Source organism: Eimeria tenella, genomic scaffold (assembly GCF_000499545.2).
Source record: "Eimeria tenella Houghton genomic scaffold, Eth_scaff42, whole genome shotgun sequence".
Lineage (NCBI taxonomy): Eukaryota > Apicomplexa > Conoidasida > Eucoccidiorida > Eimeriidae > Eimeria > Eimeria tenella.
Genome location: NW_013543356.1, coordinates 127,779 through 155,677, shown reverse-complemented (window position 1 = coordinate 155,677; position 27,899 = coordinate 127,779). Strand labels below are relative to the sequence as shown.

Genomic DNA, 27,899 nt, shown 5'->3' with positions numbered 1-27,899 from the left:
CCTACAGAAATAATAATACAAGGAGACAGATATGTAAAAACTGCATATACAGATACGCAGAATACATAAAATAAACTACCACCAAAAAATATGCCTACGGTATGTAGATGCCAGTATCTTCCATAACAGGCCACTTCGTCATTTTTCAGTGGCCGTCTGCACTGCCTAGTGAACTCAGAGCATCAAAGTCGGCCTCATCATTGCCGGCAACTGCAGATGCCTCTTCTCCAGGGGGCCCCTGGGGGCCCTGTAGCAAGATAGTTTGTTGTGGAGGGACCCCCTGATCCTCTATAGAGCCTGCTGGTGGGCCTTGCCCCATGGCTGTTTGCTGTTGCTGCTGCTGCTGTTGCAGCTTCTGCTCTCTTCTTGCTCGCTTCCTGTCTTTCTTTTGCTTTCTCCGCTCCTTTCGAAGTCTCAATCGCTCGCGCTCTTCCTCGTCGTTCACGTCAGGTTGAACGCCTAGGCCTTCTGGGATCCCTTGCAGCAGCTGTTGCTGTTGCTGCTCCAGCAACATCTGCTGCTGCTGCTGCTGAGTCAACTCCAGTTGCATCTGAGAGCTAGGGGTCAAAATGGCAGTCTGAGATGTATCGGTTTCTTGGGGGCCCCCCGGTCCCCCTGCCGAAAACCTTGGGAGGCCCCCAGGGGCCCCCCCTTTCCCTCGCCTAGGCCGCCCTGTTGCGTCTGCGCGCATGCAGCCTCAACAGCCAAAAAAGAACTATTTGGTCCTTCTGTTGCTCTGCATTCTCCTGACGGAGAACTGAGCTGCAGAACTCCAGGCGAAGAGAAAGCAAGGAGAAAAAAAAAGTACCTGCGCCAGGCACAGAAACACTGTCCGACTGAATCGAAAACAAAATATCGGAGGCGTCAGAGAGGTACTCGTCGTCTTCATCCACCAAGTTGAGCAGCTCTGTCACGTCTTCGGTGGTCAGTACCACTCGTTCTACCCGGGGGGTGGGCTCAGAGGAGGTGCCGGGCTTCCCTTGCTGCTGCCCCTGTTGCGACTGCTGCTGCTGCTGCTGCTGCTGCTGCTCCTGTTCCTGCTCTTTCTTCCGGGCCTCTAACATCTCCAGTTCCGTGTGAACTTCGATTTCGTACGTGTCGCGGCGCAGCCCATGCAACAGCTGAACCAGCATTTTACAATAACAAGAAGCGACGAAACAGATAACTAAAACATGCAATAAAAACAAAACCACAAGAGCACAGCAAATGGCATGCAGCCATCATACAGAAGTCCCCAGAGGCAGCAAACACGGTCTGGTTTGGGTCTTACAGACACCAGCTAGCCAGACAACACCTGCTGCTGCTGCTGCTGCGGCGATCGTTGCTGCTGCAGCAGGAGAGAGCGTTGCTACTGGTTCCTTGCCTGCAGCACTTCCAGCTCTGCGTCTCTAATCTCTTCTCTGTCAAATAGATCTATGTTTTTGAATTTGCGACTGCGAATGCGGTGGGTGGGAGGCGTCAGCCCTGCGCGCCACTCCCACTGCTGCTTGTCGCAGAGGTTGGCTAGATCAAGGTTGTTCACTTGTGGGTCAAACACGTACAGCATTTGGCACACGTCGCCTGAACAGCAACAGAAACCTCCACTTCAGGGTTTAGGGTTTAGGGTTTGCGGCAGCCTGGTAGAATCAGCAGCTCGCCATCTGCTGCGTTAACGCGCGCATAAAGAGCCACAGAGAAAAGCCAGCCACTTGCGCGCAAATTGCCAGAGTGTTCGCGCCTTTGAGCCATAAAGAAATAACTAAGCACATAAAAACCAAAACGAGTTGCAAATGAAATGCAAATAACAAGACGAAAATATTTAACAAAACTAAAATATCCTGAAGATGAATCTGCAGCGAACAATCTGGTGGTTGCCAATACACCGGAAAAAGACAGGAACAACCCCTCGTGAAATTCAGACTGAGTAAAAGTGAAAAACGAAAATGCTAAATAAAAAGAAAAGAAAGACTATCACCTGACTTAAACAAAATGTCGGAGTCAACAGACTTATAGGTTTCGATCAGCGTTGGCAACTCCACCAAGATTCCGCGCAGCCGCCCGCGGTATCCTGAAAGCTGGGAAAACCAACAAAAGAATAAATGGTGAACAAAAAATGATAAATATAAGGGAAATAAAAAGCAGGTAAAGGGAAACAAGCACAAGGCACAAGCATGCACACAGATATGAACGCAAACATGTGATTAACCGTTTGTAGCCCTAAACTACTTGCTTAGCTAGCTACATGGCTAACTAGCTAGCCAGAGGCTCGTGGAAAGTTACCTAAGTGGCTAGCTAGCAGTCAGACGTCTAAGTGGCGGCTAGCTATCCCTAGCTAGCTGGCTAGCTAGCTACGGAGGTGGACTGCTGAGGCTGACTTTCACGTCGAAGGCTCTGAAGTTGTAGTCAGGCCTCGGTATGATTGTGAGTCCAAGTGCTGCAGCTCCTGGCTCGGGAGGCTCAGTGCCTTCTGCTGCTGCTGCTGCGGCAGCAGCAGCAGCATTGTGCAGCCGCTGGCGCAGCGTCTCAGCCACCTCTGCAGGGAACCTTATCAAAGTTTGGCGATCCAGCTGAGGACAATCTTCACTCATCCAGTCCTCCAGCTCTGAGACAGAGAGCAGCCCGCGCCGCAGGGCTGTTTGCTGTCTGTACACCCCAAACCAGCAGCAGCAGCAGTAGCAGCAGCACCAGCAGCACAGGCGCATGCACGTGGGTAGAACCACGCAGCAGCTCCCAATGGAATCTACACTTCTGAATTCAACTAATATAAACATGTTTATAATAAAACAACAACTGTTTTGAACTGAAGGGCAGCAGCCCTGCACGAGAGCGAGCAAGATCGCAGTGGCTGTACACCTCAGAAGATCATGCATCGAGCTCCTTGACAGCCGATTAAGATGAAAAACTTTGAAATATCTGAATAAAATGGTTTCCATAGGTGGAATTTTGAACATAATAACGCAAATAAATACTTTAATTGCAAAAAGAAACTCAAACGTACTTTCTAGCGATCTCCCGTTCGCGCTGCTGCTCCCTCTCCATGTAGTCCGCCATCTCTAGGGTTTGCTGCGGGTCCTGCAGCCCTTGCCCTGAGCAGCAGCAGCAGCAGCAGCAGAGTTGTAGCAGCAGCTAGCTGGCTGCAGAAGCAGCTAGCTGACTAGCTAGATTAGCGGGCATAAGAAGAGGCTGGGGGCTGTGTTGTGGAGCAGCAGCAGCAGCAAGGCAGACTCACCTTGCGGGGTGGGGTAGCCGGGTGGCTGCTGCGTCGCGTACATCGGCTGCTGCGCATACTGCTGCTGCTGTTGCTGCTGCTGCTGCTGCTGCTGGGAGAAGTAGAGATAATCAGCAGCCTGAGACCGCTGCGTGTAGGAAGCAACATCAGAAGCCCCCCCATCAAGTAGAGAAGACGGCGATGAGTCTGGCCGTCCCTCTGCGGCGTAGCCTCTCCAGTCCTCCATCTTGCCAAACCCTAAACCCTCGACCCTAAACCCTAAACCCTAAGCCTGGGGCCCGCGAAGAAGGCCCTAGGCCAATTAGGAGTGCAACTGCAGCACTATCAATTCAAATGCAACGTTTAATTAAACAAAATAAAACTATTTTTACCCACAGAGCAGCTACGGAGCTGCACTGCAGGGGGCCCCGCTGGCCGCTGCCCACTGGGGGCCCCCGGGGGGCCCCTGAAGCCTTGCTGCAGTGGCGGCAATTATGGTCTAAGTACCTACTAATGGGTTATTTGAAAATTTAATTACGTTGGATTTATTCGTTTTCAATTATTTGAGACAAATGCGAATGGGGAGACAAACTTCTCCCCCGAAATGTCTTGTCGAGTCCTTGACTGTTCACGCCGAGTCCAGCAAAGATGCTACAGCAGCAGCAGCAGCAGTAGTAGCAGCAATAACAGCAGCAGCGGCAATAGCAGCAGCAGCAGAGAGATGCAGCAGCAACAATAAGTGTGCCCGATTATGACAACTACTCGCATTGTAGCGGGGCTTCGTGGGTCTCTGTTTAAACCAAAGCAGCAGCAGCAGCAGCAGCAAAAGCAGTGGCAGTAAGGGCATGGACAAACTGGTGCCACAGCAGCAAGAGCAGCAACAACGCCGTGCTGCTGCATTCGAACAGCAGCAGCAGCAGCAGCAGGTTTGGGAGCGCCGCAACATTTTCGAAGCAAAGCTGTAAACCACCGGAAAGAACAGCAGCAGCAACTCCTGCTGCAAAATCTGCAGCAGCTGCTGCCAGCGCTGCAGCAGCAGCGCCGCGGGCGGATGCTGCATTAGGATCAGCAGCATTATCGTCTTCATCCTCCTCCGCAGAAGCAGCAGCAGTACCAGCAAAAGCAGAAGCAGCGGCCACAGCAGCCTCATCGCCGCTGCAGCAAAAGGAGCGGCAGCAGCACCACCACCATCATACGTACGGGCAGCAGCAGCACCAGCAGCAGAGCCATTACCCGGCGCAGCAGCAAAACCACCATAACCCGCAGCAGCACCACCACCTCACCACCGCCATTCCCAGCAGCAGCAGCAGCAGCAGCAGCAGCAGCAATGTCTGGGGAGCTGCACCCGCACGACCAGCACGGGCGACATGGGACGCACTGCATTGTGCCCCACGGGGCGAAGGAAAGGTCGCAGGTGGAGGAAACCCTCAGGAGGGCCAAGCTGCCCCCGCTGTCTTTAGCCAGAGGTACCAGCAGCAGCAGCAGCAGCAGCAGCAGGAGTAGCAGCAGCAGCAATAGCATCACTAGCAGCTGCAGCAGCAGTAGGAGCAGCAGTAACAGCATCGCCAGCAGCAGCAGCAGCAGTAGCAGCAGTAGCAGCAGTAGCAAATGCTGTTTCTTTCGCTCGCTAGCAGCAGCAGCAGTAGCAAATAAGGCTAGTGCCACTCATCAGCAGCAGCAGCCGCGGTGGCCTCAGTTAATAATTTCTTGAGTAGCCAGTAAATGGATTAAATGTTTGATCAACGAACTGACCAGTTGGCTAGTAAACAATTAATCGGGAAGCTAATAAATATTTTAATTAATTAATATTCGAAATTGAAAATTAGTTAGCTAGTTGTTTAATTGATTAATTGTTGTTTTGCGCATGCACAGATGACTTTCCTTCAGTGGTGCTGTCTGAGCGCTACCGCGACAGAAGAATTAAACTTGACCAAGACAGACTGATTTGCGAAGGACACAAGGTGCTGCTGCTGCTGCTGCTGCTGCTGCTGCTTTGCTGCTGCTGCTTTGTTGCTGATGCCTTGCTGCTGTTGCTGCTGCTTCGCTACGCATGCCTTGCTGCTGATCCTGTGCTGCTGCTGCTGATGGTGGCTGCGACTGCTGCTGCTGCTGCCGCTGCTGATCGCTGCCGTTGCTTTGTTGCTTACTGCATTCAGTGCGACTGCAGCCTGCGTGCGCAGCTCCTGCACAGTTTTGTACAACTTAAATATCAAGAAATATATAATTAGACATTTGTGTATTAAATCCAGTACAATATTGTCTTCGTACTGACCAAACACCGGTGCAATATTCATGTTTCATCATAGAAGTGTGCATGTTCATGAACATTTAAAGTGGATCGGTATCCATACAGGTGCTCGCTAAATATACACTAGATTTATATAAAGTATACTTTATATAAACATTTTAAATTAATTTTTATTCCAAATGTGTTTCTGTTCCGGGTTAGGGCTGGTCAAGCGTTTTCGCCACGCATGCATGCAGCAGCGGCTGCTACTTCTTCGAGGTTGAAGCCCTCAGCCCCAAAACAGATACTTTGCATTTTGCCGGCTATCCCCCGGACATGCAGCCCAGGGTCCACCCTTACTTCAGGCCAGCAGCCAAACCCTAAACCCTAAACCCTAGAGCCTCACCTGAGGAAACCCCGGCGAACTCGAGCAAGCCTCAGGGCAACGGCTGGGAGCTTTTGAGGGGTTCGCAAATTCTAGGGTGGATAGGGGGCAGCACAAAAGATTGAACGCTCCAATTTGGTGGTTTAGGGTTTAGGGTTTAGCGTTTAGAGTTTGCGCTGCAGAGTCGGCTGGGCGTGCCGGTACCAACGCTTTGACCTTCCCATCGGCAGCAACTCTTTCTCTTACGCCATTTCCGACTTCGACAAAATTTCTGTTGTGCATGAGGCCAGGAGGGAGCAGCTTTTGAGCGACGTAAATATAAGTGAGAAACCCTAAACCCTAAACCCTAAACCGTGGTCTTGGAACCTGTAGAATGAATCTCACAGGGAGTTCACTGTGGCCAGACCAGATGGTAGCTACTGCTAATGAATGCTTATACTAGCCATTAGCTTCAATCCCAAACCCTAAACCCCTAACCCTAAACCCTTAAATAGACTCAAGCTGCTACTCTCTAGCACAGGCGCGACGCAGATGGCCTATGCGGCTGTACCTACAGATGTACATTCCTCCCGCGTGTTTGTGTTTCTTGGATTTATAATTGTTTATGCTCATTGCATTTACATTTATTCCAATTCTTCACGCTTGTTTGTGCTTCTTGTATTTATATTTATAGTTTTCGTGTATTGTGTTTATTTGGATCATCTATTTATATCCTTTCAGTTGCCTGCGGCTGCAGAAGTAGGAGACGTAATAGGCTGCTCCATCTGCATTCCTGAGCCCGCCGAGTGGCCGCCAGACCCTCGCGAAGACAGCAAACTCTATGAGTTCTTACTAGGCAAGCAGCAGCTACAGCAGCAACAGCAGGACTAGCAGCAGCAGCAACGGCAGCAGCAGAAATTCCCGAAGCGACGGCAACAGTTCCCGCAGCAGCAGCAACTACGCTCTAGCAGTACGAGCATGAGAAGCAGCGGCTGAAATAGTTGTGCTAGAAGCAGCAGTAGCCGCAGCAGCAGCGGCAGCAGCAGGAATGGCAGGGCATTACTACCGGCAGCAGCAGTGGCCGATGATATAGCAGGCGGCTGCCAGCAAGGCCACGAGAGCCACTGCGCAGCCTCTCCGTACGGTTTTAGAGTGTCAGCACTAGGGTTTAGGGTTTAGGGTTTGGGGTTTGCGCCTGCTGCTGCAGCCGGCATCCTCTGCTGCCCGGAGACCCCACCGCAACCCCGGCGGAGCTCAGCGGCAGTTTCTTGGATAGATTTTTTCTTGAATGGCAAGAAGTGAGTGAAAAGATAAAAAATGTGTTAAAATGTAATTTCTTATTTATAAATTGTTAGCACTAAGAACAAAAATCATTTCTTAAATTATAAATTTAGCCTCTGCGTGCAGACTGCCTCGGGCATTTTCTGGGCTGAGCGAGGGCGACTACCACCCGGCAATTTCCTTATATATGGGGGCAAGGCTTAGATTTAACCCAGGTAAAGCTTCTGCTGCTGCTTTTGCTGCTGTTGCTGCTGCTGTTGCTGCTGCTGCAGGCGCCGGCGCTTGTGTCTATACCGGCATTGCTGCTCTTGCTGCTCGTGTTGTCAATGGTGTTGCTGCTGGGACTTACACAGCAGCTGCTGGCTTTTCTGCTGCTGCTGGTGCTGCCCAGTGCTGCCTGCTGGTGTTTCTGCTGTTATGGCAGCCCTGGGCTACTTGCTGCTGCTACTGCTGCTGCAGGCCCAGATTTCAAGTACCCTCCCCCTGAGTCTGAAGGGGCGCTGGGCGCTTGCTACATGCAGCGGCCGTTTATTCCGTAGTGGTGGCAGCAACAGAACATTTGCAAGAAAACGATGCAGATGTAAAAAACAAATGCAAATTGAAAAGAAAACAAATGAAAATTGAAAAGAGAACAAATAAACACAAACATAAGCGGAGCAAACAACAGTAGAAATGCTGCAGCGCAGCGGCACCATGTGTCTAAAACAAAAGTGCAAAAACAAGTCCATAGATGATTGCACACAGCATAAATGTATACATATCCATATACACATATGTTGAGTTTAGTGCATATTTACCTTTCAACATACAGATTCATTAATATTTTAAATGGAGAATCTGCTTTACAAAAGACAGCACACACGCAGCGCCATGTGTAGGTTGTTCTTGCGGTTTTGCATTTGCATACATTTAAATCCCGTTTCTTTGTAGATATTTACTTGAATGTTTGCGGCGGGTAGCTCCTTCTAAAACGTAGACCCCGTAAACCCTAGCTCACCCCTAGAACTCAGGCCCAACCTAAACCCTAGAGGGTTTTGGGTTGCTGAGGCCCAGCTCTAGTTGCTGTTTCTGTTACTGCTCATCAGTAATACCACAAATAAGACCAGCTGAGGCTGCAGCAAATGGAACGAAACTTTTTCATTTCAATCACACTGAGTGGAGCTACTGCTAAGCCAAAAGAATAAAAGAACCTAGAGGAACCCCGGCTGCGGGGAACTGCCATACAAACGCAGAAAATGCCTCCTAGGAGCCTCGGCACAAATGAACTATTATGCAAAGATATTCCGATTGGAATCAAACTTAACAACATATGGTTTGGAGCAATGTGAGTTGGTTGCAACGCACAAAAAGTTTTAAGGAGGCGCCGCCAGGACAAGTAGGTAGCTGGGCAAAGCCGAAGTGGCAGTTGAGGCAGACTCTAGAGAGACAAAAAAATCTAAATGTCTGAAACCCTAAACAGAGAAACTTTTAAAGTGTGAACGGTGGGTTTTTAGCGTCGGTCGGTCACTTAGCCACGTAGGGCCAAAGCAAAAAGGAAAAGAAACAAAAAAGAGCCCCCAAGAGCCTCAGCAGCAAAAAGCTGCCGCCCAGCAGCTTTTTGCTGCTGGGAAGCAACGAACTAGTAGTAGTGGCGGTACTAAGAAGTAAAAAAATAATAGGAGTTACCTTAATCACAGCATAGATTACTGGCAGCTGCGACAATTAGTACAAACTGGTCTCAGATATAGCTGGCTCCAGCAGCACCTGAGCTTCTTCTGTTCCTTTCGAGGTGTATCTACTGCTCGATTGTTCTTCCCACTGACTGTCATCATAAATAGCATTAGTGGAGGCTGACTGGCTCGCTCTGCTGCTGCTGCTGCTGTTGCTGCTCCGCTGCTTCTGCATCTGGCGGCTGAGCAACACCAGCAGCAGACCTGATATTAGCCCAGCCAGCAGCAGCGACTCGACCTGCGGCGCTTCTGCTGCTGTTGCTGGGGCTGCACCTGTTGCTGCTGCTTTTATACCTGCTGCTGCGGCATCAGTCCCTGCTGTTGCAGCTGCCGTTTCTGTTTGCGCTCCCCCTGACTCCGCTTTTGTGTCTGCTTCTGGTGCTTCTGCGGTGCTGGTGCGACTGCTGCTGCTGCTGCTACTTTCGGCAAGCGCTGACCCCGCGAGCGCCTTTGTGGAGATGCCTGCATACAGGGATATCACTATCAACAGAAATAAAGATTAAAACAAAAAGTCAATTGGCACTCGGCATGAGCCCTAAACCTACATTTCCAAAGTACAGTCCACAGTGCGTCATAGCAAAGACCGAAGCAAAAGTACACACGAGTATGCGTAAACCCCTCGCAGCTAATAACGAGCCTCTGCAGCAGCAGCAGTAGCAGCAGCAGCAAGATGAAGTGTGTCCATGCGCCACCCGCCGCGCAGTGTTCGTGCTTGCTGCTGGTTTTTTTTATTGTCACAGAGCTGACCTGCGTCTTCGAGATCATGCTGCTGCTCTTCTTTCGCTGCTGCTGCTGCTAGAGCTTTTGCTTTTGCTGTTGCCTTTGTTGCTGTTTCCATGAATTCCCGTATAAAGGCCGCGTACTTCTCGCCCCCAACCCCGTAGGTGTTGTTGTGGGTGCCCCTTCGGACTTCAATTCTCCATTTCGTCTTCGCCCCGCACTCCTGCATGCGCAGAAAGAGACAGAAATATGAAATTAAGTAAAAATGAAACAAAATATTAATACGTATAATAAAACCGCACAGCTACAAAGTACATACACCGAAAAATCTACGGAACTGGGCGGATAATAAATATACAGGCAAGTGCGCACTCGTCTATTTTTGCATACTTAAGCCATACACTGTTACCTATACACATATATATATATGCATGCATATTAGTGAATTTGGAACCGTTGGAATATTGTACAAATGCATATAAACAGATTTACTCTTTAATAACAGCCACGGCAAAGAATTTATTTCTCGTCTTCAAAAGTGAGTAAGGAGCGCCTTTTCTGGCGGTGGTTTGCGATCTGACTCAATTTCAAAGAAATAACCCCAGACCCTAAAGAGGGGACCCTCAAGGAGGCCCCTTTAGAGGGACTCCTAGAGGAAGGGCCCTCCAAGAGGAGGCCCTCAGGGGGAGGCCCCTAGGCTTTGGCCTCTTCAGTGGCACTTGTGGAATATCGCTAAAAAGCCATGCCATATTTCTTACTATTTCTACTCATAATGCCCCTTTAGCGCTACTTTATTACCACTTCATCATACGTGCAATGTCACTTTTGCTGACATTATTATTATTATTGTTATACTATTTGTTTATCTAACTGTGTTCACGTTCTTTGGCTTAGTGCATCATCGAGAGCTCATCTGAAGAGCGAGAAGGGATCAGCTCATCGTACTCTTTTAATCATTCCTACTTCACCACTACTTCATTGTAATTTCACCATTATTACTATTATTATAATTATTATGGCTGAACCTTTTACTTGTTTCTGTTTCTACCACTGCCTTACCTCGTAGAGTTTCTCAGAATGGCTAGAAGGAATCAACTCATCATCAGTTCCCGAAGTGAATAAAATTGGGACTTTCAGCGAACGCACTTTGTCGATGCTCGCTAGTTTTATGCGCTGCGAAAACCCCAAACCCTAAACCCTAAACCCTAAACCCAAAACTCGAAACGCGGCATAACCAGGCAGGGCCTGCACTAACTTGAACAAACAGCCTGAGCCCTAAACCGTAAACCCAAAGGGTTTAACTCTAAATCCTAAACCCTCGCACACTTACCTGTATCATATTTAATATCCAGGTAACGCCTTTTGTAAATGGCAGCACATCGTGCAGGGCACCTCGAAGGGAAGTGAAGGTGTTTTCAACAACTACCCCGCTAATCTGAAGCAGAAACAGCGAAATGAACAAGCGAATTAAATTAAATCTAAAAAGAAAACTCGTCATCAACGGACAAAAGAAAAGGCCACGCAGTCAAAAGCCGGAGTCGCAGCCGACGCTGCGGCCTCCTCACTAAAACTCACAGGCAGAACCCAAATCCTAAACCCTGAACCCTAAACCCTAACCCCTAAACCCTGCGCACCTCATCTCCTCTGCGGCTTGCCAAGTCAATGGCAACAGCGCCGCCTAAACTGTGGCCAAACAGAAAAACATCTTTGTTGTTTACTTTTTGGCACTGCAAAATGTAGTCCAGCGCAGCATCCGCATCTGTATATACACCCTTTTCTGTAGGGACGCCTTGGCTGTTTCCAAATCTGAAAAAACACATAAAAGCATTTCTCCTTTCTCCTGACTCTGCCTCATTCCCAAGTCCACTTTAGTAGACCTTTATACCCGCTGACCACTGCTGCCACTGCAACAGCTGCAGCAACAGCAGCAGCAAGACCTTAAAGGCAGAAACTTCAGAGAAAAGCCCCAAAACCTAAGCTTCAGCATTTGCATCTGCACTTTTTCTTTCAAAACAAGCACAGCTGAATGCTCCCCTCAACTCAAAATGAATTAGTTTTGAACGCTAAAATGCGCATGCGCCTGCGCCGGTAACGGAAGCTGAGAAATGCCAAACTGAAACAATTAAATGGCGCATGATAACCCAAGATATTGAAAATCGAATTGAATAATAAAGCTAAAGAAATTAATTGGTTTATTCTCCCCATATTTGTGCCTCCTCACCCCCTGTAATCTACTACCAGCACATTGGCCCCCACGCCGCCCGCCAGGAAGTCTGCGTGGGGCATGTGAAATCCCAAGTCTGCAAAAGATGCAAAACAGGAAAAACAAATAAACTGCAGATTAAGAAAACAATTAACAAAACAATTCAAGATTAGAATGAACAAGACAGTAGCACTGGCGAGTTCGTCTTGAAAGCAAAAGAAAATTGCAAAAGGAAAAAGTTTCAAAAGAAATGCTTTAATGCCAATGAGAAATGAACTGAAGTCAGCCCAACACGTCAAATAAGAGCTGCACGTACACCCGAAATCAGGGCTAAACCCCAAAAACCACCAATGCATGCTCAACTAAGCAAGCCCAAATATGAAACAAAAAAACACCCTAGACCCAAACGACCTAAACCGTAATGATGCAACAAATGAAAGAGCAATTCACACACACATATACATTAAATTAAGTATAGACATATGCGCATATATCAATTTAACAATATTCATATACATATGTACAATATTAAATGTAGTTGTGAACATACTTCACGCACAATACTACTTGACAGTACAGTTTCCCTATGCTTCTGCATACAGTACATGCGAAGTATGCACAAGAGTAAAAAGATCACTGTATGTATATGTATAGAGGTGTACGTATATATATATTTATTTGTTATATATATTTGCAAATACATATATGCATATGTGGATATGAATTCTACGTAAAAATTGTACATATTATATACAATCATACGTATAGTGATACTTATGTAGACAGAGGGAAATAAACATATAACAATAGGACTGTATTTCGATATACAGAAAGATGCATGAATATTTATATTTATATATATACATATAAATACATGAGTTCACATGCATTTACATATTTATCTGGGAAAACGTAAACATTCGTCTCACTTGAGGCATTTCCGTGAAAGAATATAAAAGTAGGAACCTCCTGGGGTTTAGGATTTAGCAGCAGCCAACAGTGCAGCTTTATATTGTCCCTAGTTGTCAGCTCAATATCGTCGTACTTGTAGCCTGCGCAAACCTTAAACCCTAAATCCTTAACCCTAAACCCTCGAACCCGCTCCCAAAGCCAAAACCCTCAGCGTTCCTTAACCCTGAACCCCAACCCACAAGCATCAAGTCCAGCCTAAACACTAAACTCTAAACCCTAAACCCTTGGCCCACAACCAACCCCATTCTGCCGGGCTGCGTAGACCGCGAGGGTTTTCTTTGGGGGTCCTGTACTCAAAAGGAACTGCAGAAGACAGACAGAGCAATTGAAAAATTGTAAAACAAATAAATAAAAGGACCAATTATAACACAAACAACAAACAAAGAGAAAGCAACCTAAAAATTAAAAAAGCCAGAATTAAATAAACAAACAAGGAACAATCAACAAAGCTAAAATGGAAACGTGAAAAAACTGCAAAAAGCAGAAGCCCACAGCTGCTGGCTGTGTAGCTAGCTGGCTTCTGTGCTGCGCGGCTTGCCAGCAGCCGCTGCGGCGAGCTGTTGTATCAATGGCAGGCAAAGCTAGCTGCTAGCTGGCTAGCTAGCTGGGTATCCAGCTGGTCTGGCCAGCCAGCTAGTAGCACAACTGGCTGACATGGCTATCTCGCTTGCTTGCCAGCGCGCCAGCCACTTGCTGTGCCTAGCTAGCTAGCTAGCTAGCTTGCTAGCCAGCTAGATAGGCACAGCCGCGGAAGAAGTACGAAATCTCACAGTGCAGGCTGCATTAAAATAAGCAGGAATGGTAGAAGGGGAAAGAAAAGAACAAGTCCAAAGAAAGTAAAAGGAAAATAAATTAAAATAATTCAAATGAAATGAATGCTCTTCAGCCCCTGCTGACTTTGAGGGAAAAAAAGGAGCCTCTCTTGGAACCACCACAGCAAGCCTGAGCCACAGAAACACGCACGCGTTTCTCCAAGATGGCTAGCTAGCTAGCCAGCTAGCTAGCTAGCTGTTTATTTCGAAGGCTTGCCCTTTAATTCGCGAGGCTCAAATCCAGACAGTTACCTAGCTAAATGCCTGGTTAGCTAGCTGGCTGGGAGCACTAGGGACCAGCTACGCAGGTAGACAGCAACGCAACTAACGGATCAAATAGCCCAACAGCTAGCTGGCTAGCTAGCTAGCTAGCTAGCTAGCAGCTACAAATTCTTTCTAATGCATTTGTATGACATTCAAAGAGCATTAAAGGAAACATAGAGAAAAGACAAATAAAAGAGATTTTTTTTCTTACCAAGAGTAACCAGCAGCAGCAAACTGCCCACTAGGCCGACGCGAGACAGAATAACTCCCGCCCTAGAACACCGAGGCATCCTGGCTCCTAAACCCTAAACCCTAGCTCCCAAGACCTAAACCCTAAACCCTAAAGCTTGCCCGTCTGTCCTCCCAAAAAGCCTTGCAAAAATCCGTGCTTTCTCCGGGGACAACTGAAAAAAAGAGCAGATTCCCAGCTGCTCCTGCCGCTGCTGCTCTGCCACTGCTGTCGTTGCTGCTGCAGCCGCTGCTGCTGCTGCTGCATTAAAAAAAAGGCACCAGAAAACCCTCCTGCTACGGAGACTGTTGCAGTTGCTGGCGCTCCTGCTTCTACTACTGCTTCTGCTGCTGCTGCTGTGGCCTCTGCTACCGTTGCATTTTCACTGCTGCATTGTCGCCAAGGCCTCTCCTGTTGTCGCTGCTGCTGCTGCTGCTGCTGCTCTCGCTGTGCCCATTAATGCCGTTATTAGTGCTTCACCACCTGCTGATGCATGTCCTGCTACTGCTGTTGTTACTGCCTCCACCCCGCCCCCTCTCCAGAACGCATTCGGCTACCGCCGATGCTGCAGGGGAAAGTGTTCCTGTTTAGGCTTGTTGGGGAGCTGCTGCTGCAGAACGTGTTGCTTCTGCTGCTGCTGCAGCTTCTGCTGCTGCGGAGCGGAGCCTGAAGTCCGTGTTGCAATGGATGGCTCTGCAGCGCCAGTAGCTCCTGTTGCTGCAGTCGGTGGTCCACCGGTCAAATGATCACACGAGCATATTGGTACTTGTATTTGGAATCTATTTTGTATGTTAATTATTTGCCCTGTGGCATCTGTTTCCAGCAGTGGAAGCGGCGCTCAGGCGAGATCGTGCAGAGTCTCAATCCAGCACCGATCCGAGCATCGAATTCAGGCTTCTCAGAAAAGTGAACCAATAAGTCGCAGCAGACAGTTTCAAAAGTGCAAAAACATGTTTAATTAACTTTGAAAAATACCACAACAAGAGCACCCGCGAAGCAGAGTCTAGGGATTACACTAGTGAGCTGGTATTGTTGCATGGCATATTTTTCGGTTCCTCCCAGCTTGCTGAGCATGTGTTTCAGGACATATTTCCTTTTAAATGAGCTTAAACAATTTAATTCAGTGTACAAGCACAACTCAGGAAGTCTCTAGGTGGCATTTTTGCGTCACAGGGGCGCGAGACCCCATATGTGAATGGGCGACTCCCTGGCACGTTGCCAGCAAAGGCAAGAAATGTCCCTTTTTTGCAGCTTTCACACTGGAGCAACTGACTTTATAATGCCTTGATGCAAGTATTGAGGTTTTTATAGATTGTAGCTTTGGAATTGTTGGCTCTCCTTGCCAGGCTTTAGGTAAAAGTCAGAGTTTCCGACGAATAACTCATAAAGTTGGGAGGAAGCCTCGTGCCACAAGTAAAATACAAGAACGGCTGCGGTGCCACAGCCACAGACGCCTTGAGAGATTAAAGGAGTATTTTGAAAGAACTACCAGCCACCGCTCGAATAACAAGTGGCTCAAGAGTAGACCCACTGAAGTCCTCATACAATTCCTCACCATTTTGAGGGCAAAATGAACTCCTCTATCTACTGTTCTACTCCAGAGAAAGCGTTTATGGATATCTGCGCTAAATGCACCTTTCTACCAAAGTGTCTACTTAGTCTTTTAGTGTTTAGAGGCAGAAAGAACAACTGCTTGGCCTCAGCGGCTGTGCAAGAGCTGCATATCTGAAAGCTATTTCTTGCCCAATTGGCATGTCTACCTTGAGAAAGCAATGTATAGCGGAATAAGCCACGCAAAGTAATCTTTGTCCTTTTCTCGAGCTGAAGGCACCCCTGTTGCCCACGTGGAGAACCCCACACCCTCAGCCTTTTGACGTGCTGATTTGTAATTCGCAGCTTTGGTTAATATTGGTTTGTCTATAATCTCTCCAGAGCTTAATCTACGTTCTTTCAAAACCCCCTCAGCTGCTATTATCCATCCCTATCAATGAAGCTGTAGATTCGTCATTATTGCTCAGAACGCATTGAGTTCTCCCATCAGTCCAAGCTCGATTTAACCGCTGAAGTGCTCTGCGAATATTTCCAATGAAGTTTCGCCCTTGCTGTCCGGCTGTATTTGTGCTTGTTGAGCCCATTTTACACTGAAAGAAACCCTGTGCAGGTCCAAGGGTTCCACTAGCAACAGCATTTCCTTTTAGGAGTCGATGAAGAATTGACATTCTGTACCTCGGTTGTCGAAGCTCGCGCCTTGCAGCCTATGTTGAGAGCTGTCAGAACAGCAAAAGACGCTAGTTCGTCGATGGGCTTGCGCCTATATCCACAAAGCCCCAGTTTTGGCCAGATTTGAAGTCCCGCCTTCTGCTAGGCTCTATTCCACAAGTCCGCTACAGTCTTTAAACAATTTATTTACCGTAAACAGCCAAGCGAATGATAATGGGGAACTTCCGGCCTGCAGCCATTGGCTCCGGAGTGGCATCCCTGCTGTGGGCTCACTAGATCATAAATTGGCCCACCCGCGTGCATCAGGCATGCAGAAACAAATGCAAATATTTCAAACTTTTGAATTCAACTGTCAGGAGAGCCAGCAAGCAGCGCGAAAGCCGTACCCCTACACCCAGTTTCAGCTTGGGCGCAATCAACCCGTGGCATCCTGCTATACATTTGCCTGCTACTCCCCTGGACATCAGTTCATCCATGCATCAGTCACTGAAATCAAACTCAAACAGAGAAAAGTATTATTACTTCAGTTCTTCCCCACAATTTAGGTCGCGTTAACATTCAGAAGAGACCCACGCACCCCAGATCATTTTCTTTCAACTTGAACTGGCCAGCTTCCTCCCGTCTTCAGCCACTTTGAATAGTTGGCAACTGTTCTAATCTGCAGGGCGCCTTCCCGGACACTCTTCCTCCGTTCCGCAGCTGCCTGAGCCAAGAGATATCCCCCGGCTTCCCGTCGCCTGCAGTCAGCGGCGAAGGCTCTGCGTGCAAAAATGGAGGTGAGTGTCGAGCTTGAGAGGCCTGGCGGCCCGAGTACACCTTGGCCCAGGGGCAGAAGCTGGCCGAGCGGGGCTTCAACCCGGCAAAGAAAGGCATTTGAATTCATCTCTTCTGACTCTTGTCCGTCCGGCACCAACCCAGTTTCCCCCAAGAGCTGACGCTTGGGAACAGGCCTCTAGTGAAAATGCCGCCGAAGCTTCTCCGCGAAGCAGGCAGCTGTTTTGACGCACGGACAAAGAAAACTGCTTGTCGCCTTCAAGAGCCCGTTGAGTCTGCCCTGCTACAGTGAACTCCCCTGGAGCTCTTTCGCGTTGGGTTTGCCCGTGACAATGCGCATGCTTGCGCATGCAATTTTGGGGCTTCCAACAAACAAGTATTGGACACTCCTTCTGCACAGGCATGCGGCCGTTTTGGGCAGAGGCAGCAACAAAGTGAGTCTCTCTGCCTGAGTTCGAGAAAGCACCAGCACTTCCACTGTAGCAAAAGGACGAGTTGACGCTGAAGGCGTCTTTTACCCTGCCAGAAGTTGAAAGGGAGAATGGCCGAGGCTGCTCGACCAGTGTAGTGTTGTGCTGTTCATACGGAGAATCCGATCTAGTCTCTTTGTCATTTGGTACTACATCAAGAGGGTTTACTGCTGGCCTCTTTCCGCGAAAAGAGGGACTTTAGCTCCACCTGGAATGTAAGCGGCCAAAAGAGGAAGTCCCAGTTAGGGCAAGGAGCTGCGGCGTGTACCGCGTGGGCACTTAAAGCACCTTTAATAAGCTTATGTCTAATTCACTTTGCTTGAGGGCTCCTCCCTAATTGAGGGCTCTGAAGATGAGCTGGCTTGCCCTCCTGACTCAGACGGAGCTTAAGCTTACCTAGGAAGTTCATTTAAGAACAACCAAGGCATGCCTCTTTAAAGGAGCTGAGCTGCTTCTTAATATTCTAGCAACAGGCTTAAAAGCTCTCAAATCTGAGGAAGGGCACCAACTCACCTGATGCCTGTCCAGTCCATGCGGTCCTCCAGCGAGTCGACCCTCTATCTCTCCTAGTCCTCCTCTATGGTTAATGATTCTCCATAACTGCTATCACTGTCATCAGGTGGGGGAAGATGTGGGTCCATTTTAATGCTAATCTGCTAGAAGTAGCCCGGCTTGTTTTGCACTCTGTGGCTTTTCTTTTATAGTTTTGGTTTGCACAAAAGTACAGAAGTAGTCTCGGTGCTGTACAGAAGCAAGAAAGAATCCTTTAATCTATACAGCCAACCAGTGCTGCTAGAGCCTACTGCTGACTCTTCAGTACTTCTTCTGTTCAGTGAGTCCAGCAGTCTGAGGCAGAGCTCTCCCCAAATATCTCTTTCTGCTGCCCTGCGTGGCTCTAGCAACTATGCAGGCGTAGAAATGACAACAGCAAATTTAAAAGTCTATTTTGAAAGTTGAAATCGCTAGAAAAGCTTTCTTCCAGGCTCCTTGCAGCTCTTGCTGGCGTTCTTATGAGAACAACAACGGTAAGGCTAACCATAGGAACTCTATTATTGAGACTTCGGGTGAGCCAAAGTGGCAAAAAAGTAGAGTGCATGCAGTAGAATGCATGTACTTGTAATGCATGCAGTTGCAATAGAAGATGAGTGAAGAGGCCACGCTCAGGTAGCAAGCCTCTAGAGGGTGCCTGGGGCCGAATGGAAGCTAAACTGCTTCGAAGCAAAGCCAAAGAATGGAAGAGACAGGCTCTAAATTGGAGGACAAAAGACCTGAATCGAACCTCCAAACCATTTAGTTGATGAAATCTTCGACTGCATGCACACAGACGGCGCCCACCACTAGAAAGCAGAAGTGACCCCAGTCCTGATACTACTTTTTCGGTTTTGCACAAAGAAAAAAAGACTTGAAGTGGCAGGGCAGAGGCCAGAGATGTTTAGCTATAGTTCCAGGCCTCCCGGGGCCACAGTGAGGGTTCTTGCGGGCGCTTTGGCTTTTGTGGGAAAACTAAAAAGCACTTTTTCTAGGCGTTGACTCAGCGAGAAATGATGAGGGGGAAATCCCGCAAGACAGCTCCGAAAACAGAAAACTAGAGGCTCCTTTAGCCTTCTAAATCAACTATTGGCAGCTAGTTGCTGCATGAAATGAATAAAAGGTTATTTCCTGTTTTCTTCTTCTCCCAAACTTGGGCTGGGCACTTAGTCTAGCAAGTGGCTCGGCGGAGTTAGCGTAGCAGGGCAAGAAGAACCGCGAAATTAAATTCAAACTTTAATAAAGGGTGGATAATGCTAAAATGGAGAAGTGAATTGCAAAGAAATGCATGTACTGGTGGGAACGAGGAAAGGGGAAACCGGACACGGGCCTGCCCAGCGTTGAAGCGCGCAAGGGCTGCGTTTTTGCGCAGAGTTGATGGAAAATACTGCTTCTAATTCACTAATCCTTCAAATTAAATTGATTTTGAGAGGGGAAACTAGAAAAAAGTAGAAACTTGAGGTGTATGCAGATTGGAGGCTGAAGAGCCGATACTGCGAGCGGCAACGCGAAGACACTCTACAGCGTGATCTGCGCTTAATCGAGCGCCTTAACCCCAATATTATTTTGTAAATGTCTTTGTTTTTGGATTTTGATCCCAAGAGTATGTCATTTATCAATTTTGACCCCCTTTCCCCCCAAGGCTGGGCAAAGGCACAGGCGCTGGCACCCTAGCAGCACTCAGTGAGCGCGGGAGCCGCCAGACCCTACCTGCTGCAAACCCCTCCTTTTTATTAATTAAATAAACTCTAAACTTTAGAAATTTGAGAAAAAGCTTCTTACAATTGGTTGTAGGGGGCCCCCGATCTCCAGAAACCGCTGCGGCGCCGCTGGCGCAGCATCGGTTGTTCTGGAAATAGGGCCAAAAAGCTGAAACCCTAAACCCTAAACCCTAAACCCTAATTTGGCATACAAATTGAGTTCTCTGGTGAACGAAACCGAACGTTGGGCTCGGCTGGCAGCAGCGCTCGGTCTGCCTCTGCCGTTTTAAGGGAAAGCACAGGCCGGAGTTGCTCTGCGACGAGGGTTCAGGGTTTACGGTCTAGGGTTTAGGGTTTAGGGTTTGACGTGCGCGGAGCCACGCCGTTGCTGATGATGCTGCAACCGACAAGGCAGGGTTTATCATTTTAGTCCGTGCGCCGATGGGGCCCCGCTGGAGGCGATTCTTTGCGATTTGCTGCTGCTGCTGCTGCAGCAGCAGCAGCACCGCTGCTGCTGCTGCGCGCGCAGGCGAAAGCAGCGAACTCCTCTACCAGCTCTTCAGCAACTTGCATGCAGCAACAGACCCGCTGGAGTTCTCTGTGAGCTTCTACAGAGTGCCCCACCACCTAGCCACTTGGGGGCGTTCAATAGCAGAACAAATCAGACAAAGTGAGGGTTTAGGTACCCTTCAGGAGCTTCTCCAACCCCAGGGGGCCCCTGGGGGCCCCCTGGATGGCCCCAAGGGGGGCCCCCAGGTGGGCCCTCCCGGGGGCCCCCTGGGGAGCCCCCAGGAGAGCCCCACACAACGCGCCACTGGGGCCCCCGTATGGGGCCCCCAGGGGGGCCCCCACCGGGGGGCTTCCGGGGGGCCCCCACGGGGGCCCCCAGAGGGGCCCCCCAATGATGACATTACTTATCTTGCGTACAATGGCGAAGGCGAGGGTTTAGGGTACATTTCAGGGTTTGTTGAAAAGGATACAGCGCATTTGAAAGTGTTTAAAGTGGCTGGGGGCCCCAACGCCGGCTTCGTGGGTACGACGCCTGCAAACCCTAAACCCTAAACCCTAAACCCTAGGCGTTTGGCGGGAAGCGGAGGCTGGGCAGGGCTGGGCGGAGCGGCGTCTCGCGAGCCCGGAAGTCTCGAGCCTTCGAGGGTTTAGGGTTTAGGGTTTAGGGTTTGCGTGCGTGCGCAGAAGAGCAGCTGCTGCTGAAGTGGCTTGCTGCAGCAGAAGAGGAAGGGGCCCTGGAGGTGACAGCAGCAACGCCAGCGTCTGCTGCTGCTGCAGTGCAGCAGCTGCTGCGGCTAGGATTTAGCCCTGAGGGTTTGGAGGCCACCGCAGACGTAGCAGCAAACCAGCAGCAGCAGCAGCAGCAGCAGCAGGGGCCCCTGGCCCCCAGGTGGGCCCTCCAGGCCGATGGGGGGCCCCACACAGAAGAGGGGGGCCCCCTGGGTACCGCGGGGGCCCCCTCTGGGGGCCCCACAGTGCCTAGGGGGGCCTCCCAATATGGGGAAATGGGGCCCCCAGAGGCTGAGGGGCCCCTCTCAGATAGTGAGGGGCCCCGCTCAGAGGAGTGGGCCCTCTCAAGTATCTCGGGGGGCCCCCACAGTGGGCTGTGGGGCCCCACACATGGCTTGGGGGGCCCCCACAGTGGCCTGTGGGGCCCCACAGATGATTTTGGGGGCCCCCACACTGGGCTGTGGGGCCTTACATATGATTTTGGGGGCCCCCACAGTGGCCTGTGGGGCCCCACAGATGGCTTTGGGGGCCCCCACGATGGCGCGGGGGGCCCCCCAGCTGAGGGGGCCCCCACAGTTAATTGGCGGTTGACTTTGCCTTACGACAATGGCCCCAGTAGCTTTACTCTAGAGCGTTTGGCAGAAATACGTAAACCCTAAACCCTAAACCCTGATAAACCCTAAACCCTAGTAAACCCTATACCCTAAAAGCGGGTTTGCAGAGTGCCGTTAGCTGGCTTCCGCCCGAGGCAGGCAGGCAGTGCGGGCACCCTCGGAGCCATCAAAACCGAGGGTTTAGCGTTTAGGGTTTAGGGTTTAGGGTTTAGGGTTTGCGGGGTTTGTATGCTGCAGGAGATGTGTTGCTGCCCCAAGCTATTTCTCTCGCTGCTGCTGCAGGCAAGCAGAAAGGCACTTTAAATTCCTTAAAGGAAAAATATAAAAATGAATAAATAAAAATAAAAATTAATAAAAATTAATAAAAATTATTAATAAAAATAAATGATAATTTAGAATGAACAATCCAGAAATCCAATGAAAAAAAATCGACAAGAAAATGAACAAATGCAGAAGGAAAAAAAGGAAAAGTGCTAACAACCAAAAACTAAAAAACAAATAAATGATAAACAAATGACGAAAATAAATAAATAATGATTTATTTAAATATTGCTTTATTTGTTTTTATGATTTGTTGATCATTTATTCGTAACGAATAAACGATAAACAAATCATACAAATAAATAAAAGATAAATCAATTAAAACAATTGAAATCCGCAAAAAGTAAAATGTAAAGCCCTCGACAGTGCGCAGTCAAAAGCACTTTTTAATTTTAAATGCATTAATGGATCTATTTTAATTTTAATGAAAATGTTCCAACTTTAACTCAAAAAACCTTTTATATCTTTTAAAAAGATTAATTAAGTTATAAAAATGCGTTTATTTGTCATTTCTTTTTTTTCAAATTCTGCATGTTGTGCGGGCCCTGAGGTGTACATACACCCCAGGCGCTCTAGGCCTTGTGCGGGCCTCATTTTGCATTTTAATAAACTGCATTTAAAATTTTAATATTTATATATTTAAGGAGGAAATGTTCTTTTGAATGCTTTTAAAGAGCGTTTAAATGCTCTAAATTCTTTTAAAGAGTTTCAGAACGCTAAAAAAATGTTTTCAAGTGCTTTAAAAGACCATTTAAATGAATTTAAGAGCAACTTAGCTCCATTTAATTGTTTTTAAATGTTTTTTAATGCTATAAGGTACCTATTTGGACATCTTTATTCAGCTCTTACTCTGTTCTTTTGTTTTGTTTAATGCAATAATGAATTATTCAAACGAAATCCTTTAAAATGCACTTTTGCTGCTGCTGCAGGCAAACATCGGAGGGCCCCCCCTGTAGAAGTGGTTTCCATCGAGGTCCCGGGGGGCCCCCAAGACTGTTCCGCCGATAGATTTTTGAATTCAATTGCTGCTGCGCTGCAGCAGCAGCAGCAGCTGCAGCAGCAGCAACAGCAGCTGCCGCAGCAGCGGGAAAAGCAGCAGCAGCAACACCAGCACCAGCACCATCACCAACACCAGCAGCACCTGCACCATCACCACCAACACCACCAGGAGCACCAGTATCCGCAGCTGCAGCAGCAGCTGCAGCAGCAGATTACGGAAAGGCTTGAAGAGGAAATGAAAAGAAAAGAAGAAGAAATGATGCAAAGAGAAGCAGCAGAAACAATTAAAGACGTTCGGGCTTTTGCTGCTGCTCTCAAACATGGAATTCCCCACGGGCACACCTTGCTGGGCAAGTTCAAATATAATTAATTAATTAAATTAATTAAATGATCAAATGAAAAATTAATCAATTAATTAATTATATATTTAATTATGTATTCACTTTACTTTTAATTCTATAATTAACCTATTAATTTGTTTATTGACTCAAGTCGTTAGGCTCTTATTGATTTGCCATTTGCCGCTGCAAATGGCAAATTACTGAAAGTAAATAAATCAGCAAGAAATGGCAAATAAATGAATATCTAACAATTCAGAAGGAAATGAATAAATAAATAACAAATAAATAAATAGACAAATAAATAAATAATAATAAATGGCATCTAGATGAGCAAATAATAAAGCAGCAAATGAATGATGAACAAATCTGAATTTGGTTCATATGTCAGTCTCCCGTTGTTTGATTTTCGTTTTTTTTCGATTTTTTCCCATTTAAATGATTATTTTGAAAGTAAAACTACAAATACTCTTTTTAATTTCGAAAACTGGAAAAAAAGAATTAAACTTGGCGGAAAACGGAAAACCTGAAGCTGAGTGTACACTGCGCGAGTTTGGGGTGTACGTACACCGCAGCGAAGACCGCAGGCCCCGAAAGCCGAACTGTCGGAATTTTAAATTTTGAAATAAAAGTTCCAAAAGAAGCTCAAGTAACTCATTTGTTTCTTTCTTCAGACGTCGAAGAGTATGCAGGCAAGCTTGCAAAAGAACAAATAAATAAATTCAAAAATAAACAAAAAATAAAAAAGGGGAAAATTTTAATATCTCATTTTGAGCTTTTGGAAAGAAAGTGCAAATTGGATTTTTTGGAATTAAAATCGATTTGTAAATTTGGGTGTTTGTTTGAATGTGCAAACATAAGTATAAATGCAAATATAAATAAACATAAACATAAATATAAATATAAATACAAATATAAATGCATATAAATATAAATGCAACTATAAATGCAAATATAAATGCATATATAAATACAAATATAAATGTAAACAGGAGGAATAGAAAAGAAGTTTAATTGAAAATGCAAGAGCGAAGAGAACAAAGCAATTGAGAGTCTGTTTCTGTTGCTGCTGTGCTGCTGCTGCTGCGCTGCTGCTGCTGCTGCTGCTACTGCAGCGTCGCTGCTGGCAGCAGCAGCAGCAACTCGCGCGTGGCGCCTGGGGCTCTCCTCCATTTCTTTATTTGTCCCAAATGCTCAAGTTGGAGTTTGGAGAGCTTTTAGTTTGTCGGGTTTTGAATTAATTGCAAACTCAGAAAAAGTCTTCAAAATGCAGAAACAGCTGTCTGTACACCCCAGAGTGCCCCCCAGCGACTTCCTCGCCGCCCAACGCCTCGGTCAGTTCTATTTATTTATTTATTTATTTATTTTAATTAATTAATTAATTAATTAATTAATTAATTAACGTTTTATTTTGTTTAGTTACTTTTATTATAAAGCGATTTAATTCAAGTGGTTTTTTTTTCGGCAGAAGTGAGCTTTGCTGCTGCGAACCACACATATTATATAAATATAAATATAAATATAAATGTAAATATAAATATAATTTGAAAATAAAAATAAAAATAAATATAAATATAAACATAAATGTAAATATAAATGCAAGTGCCAGATGTAACTCTGTACTTGCCCAAACCCCACAGTGAGGGTCCAAGCTACACTGCTGCTGCTGCATCAGCAGCTGCTGCTGCAGCAGCAGCCGCTGCTGCTGCTGCTGCTGCAGCTGCTGCTGCCTGCAACTTAGGGTCTGTCGAGCGACAGGGTTTATGCATTTAACATTTATTTCATTTTATTATTTTTAATTTTAATTTTTAATTTTGTTTTTAATTCCTCTTTGTTGAAGCTCCTCCAGTGGTGCCCATGCCCATGGCAGCCTGAAAGCAAAAAGCCAACTCGAGGGTTCAGGGTTTAGGGTTTGCTGGGTTTGCGGGGATAGGGACCTTCGTCGCGAGGACAACAGCATCGAGGGTTTAGGGTTTATTTATGAGGGTTTAGGGTTTATCGAGGGTTTAGGGTTTGCTGAGGGTTGACGGTTTACTGAGGGTTTACAATCTGGGCCCCCAGGGTTTGGGCTTCTCTCTAGGGTTTAGGGTTTAGGGTTTAGCCCGGCTCTAGGGTTTGGCACTGCGTGCGCCCCTGGGGTTTGCTAGGTTTTAGAATTAGGGTTTGCAGCCCCAGGCTGGAGCTAGGGTTTAGGGTTTAGGGTTTACTTTGAAGCTGTCATAGATCCACCACTGCAAACCCGTGAGGGTTCCAATCATCAAAACCCTCGTTCCTAAACCCTTCGTGAAGAGTTGCCGGTAGCCCACGTCCCGGGCCATTTGTCCAAAGCTGCGCGCAAACCCTAAACCCTAAACCCTAAACCCTAAACCCTAGAAAATCCTAGGCCCCAAACCCTGGGTGCGGCGGGCTCAAGGCGCCCGCTGCTGAACTCCGCACACAGCGCGCTCCTCCAAACCCTAAACCCTAAAACCCTAGGAAACCCCAAACCCTAAACCCTAAACCCTAAACCCTCACCCCTTTCCTTTGTTCTCCTCCTTGCCCATGAGCGAGACCAGAGAATCCGCCGGGTGAGAAACCACCGCGCAAACAATTCCAGAAAGATATCCTAAATAAATGGAAATAAAAATAAAAATAAAAATAAATAAATAATACATAAAAAAAATAAAAATAAGTATAAATAAATAGAAATAAACAATTAAAATAAACAAAATAAATAAGATAATAAAAATTGGTATATTAATTGATTAAATGGATTAAAATGAATCCAAATTTTTAAGAAAACGAAAATGAGGATGATAGTGAAAAACTCAAAAAAAAATGGAAATTGAGAAGTTAAATTAAAAATAAATAATAAACAGAAAAGAAATAAATAAAAAAGAAGAAAATAAAAACAAAAGGCTATAAAAGAAATGAAAGAAATAAAAAGAATTGAAATAATTTTAAACAAAATTTAAATAACTTAAATGCAATTAAAAATGCCATTTAAAACACCATTAAAATGCAATAAAAAGTACCATTTTAAATACCATTTAAGTGCACTTAAATGGTATTTAAAATGCATTCAAAATGCCATATAAATGCAATTTAAAATACCATTCAGATGCATTTAAATCCAATTCTAAATGCATTTAAAATACCATTTAAATGCATTTAAAATTGGATTAAAAATGCCATCTAAATGCATTTAAAATGCCATTTAATGCCAGTCAAAATAATATTTGAATGGCATTTAAATATCACTCAAATATCATTTAAATCCCCTTAAAATGCCCTTTTAAAATGCCATTTGAAATGCCATCAACATGCCATTAACATGCCAATAAAACCTCCTTAAAAACCCTCCTAAACCCTTCTTAAACCCTCCCTATACCCCCCTTCAAACCCCCTTAAAACCTCCCGAAAAGCCCTCGAAAAACCCTCGCAAAGCCCCTTCTAAACCCTCGCAAAGCCCCGCGCTAAACCCTCGCAAAACCGCTTCTAAACCCTCTCAAAACCCTCGAAAACGGCTCACCAGAAGCAAAAGTAATTCCGAGTTGCGTGGCTTTTGAATAACTATCTTTTGGCTTTGTGAAAACTTTGTCATAAAAAGTTTCCACAATTTTTTCGAAGAAGAAAAACTTGGCCATCGTGTAGGGGATTTGGCGACTCCAGAGGGGCACCACGGAGCCAAACTGCCACGCAAACCCTAAACCCTAAACCCTAAACCCTAAACCCTAAAGCATGGATCCTAAACCCCTAAATCTACTAGCTAGCTAGTTAGCTAGCTGGCTGGCTACCTAGCTAGCTGGTTGGCATTCAGGCTAGCTCGCTGGCCAGCTGGTTAGCTAGCTGGCTATCCTATCTGGCTATTTAGCTAGCAGCAGCAGCAGCAGCAGGAGCAGCAGCAGGAGCAGCAGGAGCAGCAGGAGCAGAACCCTTATCGTCTCCATCACCACCATAAGCAGCAGGAGCAGCAGCAGAACCCTTGTCGTCTCCATCACCACCATCACCATCACCATCAGCAGCAGCAGCAGCAGCAGCAGCAGCAGCAGCAGCAGCAGCAGCAGCTGACGGGGAACTTGGTCTCGCGGCGGAGGCGGAGCATCTCCCTGGCTGCGGGCGCGAGGCTGCGGGGCCAGAGGCCGCGGGGACTTGTTTGGATTTTGACTTTAATCATTTCGAAGGGACAAAGCGCCAAGTCGGCAATGAACTCGGCAGAAGCAGCAGCAGCAAGCCAGACGAGGCCCCTGCTGCTGCTGCTGCTGCAGCAGCGCTCGCCGAGCAGGTTGCCGTAGCAGTCCTTGAACAGCTCGTAGCAGCCGAACTTGAAGAGGCCCTGCGCGCCGTAGCCGCACAGCGTGGGCCCCCAGCCCAGCCAGGGGCCCCGGGGCCCCTCCTGCTGCAGCAGCAAACGAAAGCCCTGCAGCAAACCCCTGTACTCCTGCGGCTGCACCTGCATGCGGCACTTCACCACGTCCAGCGGGCACACGGCCGTGTGCGTCAGCCCGCACGACAGCACGCCCCCCAGCATGCACTTGAGGTAGTAGCTGCTGCTGTGGGGGCAGGGGTGCGGTTTGCGGCTGCCGGCTTCGCTGAAGCGGGCGTTCCAGGGCGCCGCTGCTGCTGCTGCTGCTGCTGCTGCTGCTGCTGCTGCTGCTGCTGCTGCGGGGGGGGGGGGCGCGGGGCCTGGTTTCCGCGGCGCGGGCGCCCCCGGGGCGGCGTTTTCCGACATTTTCAACTCCGAGTTCG

At 47.4% G+C, this 27,899-nt stretch overlaps 5 protein-coding genes across 5 annotated transcripts; 2 read left to right on the top strand and 3 right to left on the bottom strand.

Moving 5' to 3' along the window:
• Positions 1–145: 145 nt before the first annotated feature.
• ETH_00002860 (uncharacterized protein) lies at positions 146–3,434 on the bottom strand (the record flags this gene model as incomplete). Its single annotated transcript, XM_013376928.1, has 7 exons — positions 146–681; positions 809–1,121; positions 1,364–1,560; positions 1,955–2,054; positions 2,355–2,622; positions 2,978–3,065; positions 3,209–3,434. The coding sequence occupies 7 exons, from the start codon at positions 3,432–3,434 to the stop codon at positions 146–148; spliced, it is 1,728 nt and encodes a 575-aa protein (XP_013232382.1).
• Positions 3,435–4,032: 598 nt separating this feature from the next.
• On the top strand, positions 4,033–6,669 carry ETH_00002855 (uncharacterized protein; the record flags this gene model as incomplete). Its single annotated transcript, XM_013376927.1, has 6 exons — positions 4,033–4,113; positions 4,251–4,653; positions 5,060–5,148; positions 5,637–5,779; positions 5,982–6,121; positions 6,536–6,669. The coding sequence occupies 6 exons, from the start codon at positions 4,033–4,035 to the stop codon at positions 6,667–6,669; spliced, it is 990 nt and encodes a 329-aa protein (XP_013232381.1).
• Positions 6,670–8,760: 2,091 nt separating this feature from the next.
• ETH_00002850 (Hydrolase of the alpha/beta superfamily, related) lies at positions 8,761–11,774 on the bottom strand (the record flags this gene model as incomplete). Its single annotated transcript, XM_013376926.1, has 6 exons — positions 8,761–9,230; positions 9,516–9,711; positions 10,548–10,661; positions 10,819–10,923; positions 11,123–11,294; positions 11,710–11,774. 6 exons carry the CDS (start codon positions 11,772–11,774, stop codon positions 8,761–8,763), a joined length of 1,122 nt encoding a protein of 373 aa, XP_013232380.1.
• Positions 11,775–20,101: 8,327 nt separating this feature from the next.
• ETH_00002845 (uncharacterized protein) lies at positions 20,102–23,203 on the top strand (the record flags this gene model as incomplete). Its single annotated transcript, XM_013376925.1, has 5 exons — positions 20,102–20,330; positions 20,622–20,693; positions 20,855–21,547; positions 21,751–21,795; positions 22,764–23,203. The coding sequence occupies 5 exons, from the start codon at positions 20,102–20,104 to the stop codon at positions 23,201–23,203; spliced, it is 1,479 nt and encodes a 492-aa protein (XP_013232379.1).
• A 1,788-nt stretch (positions 23,204–24,991) lies between these two features.
• ETH_00002840 (phosphate carrier protein, putative) lies at positions 24,992–27,882 on the bottom strand (the record flags this gene model as incomplete). The annotated part of the gene is made up of 5 exons (XM_013376924.1): positions 24,992–25,042; positions 25,379–25,499; positions 25,686–25,776; positions 26,683–26,842; positions 27,223–27,882. The coding sequence occupies 5 exons, from the start codon at positions 27,880–27,882 to the stop codon at positions 24,992–24,994; spliced, it is 1,083 nt and encodes a 360-aa protein (XP_013232378.1).
• Positions 27,883–27,899: the final 17 nt, after the last annotated feature.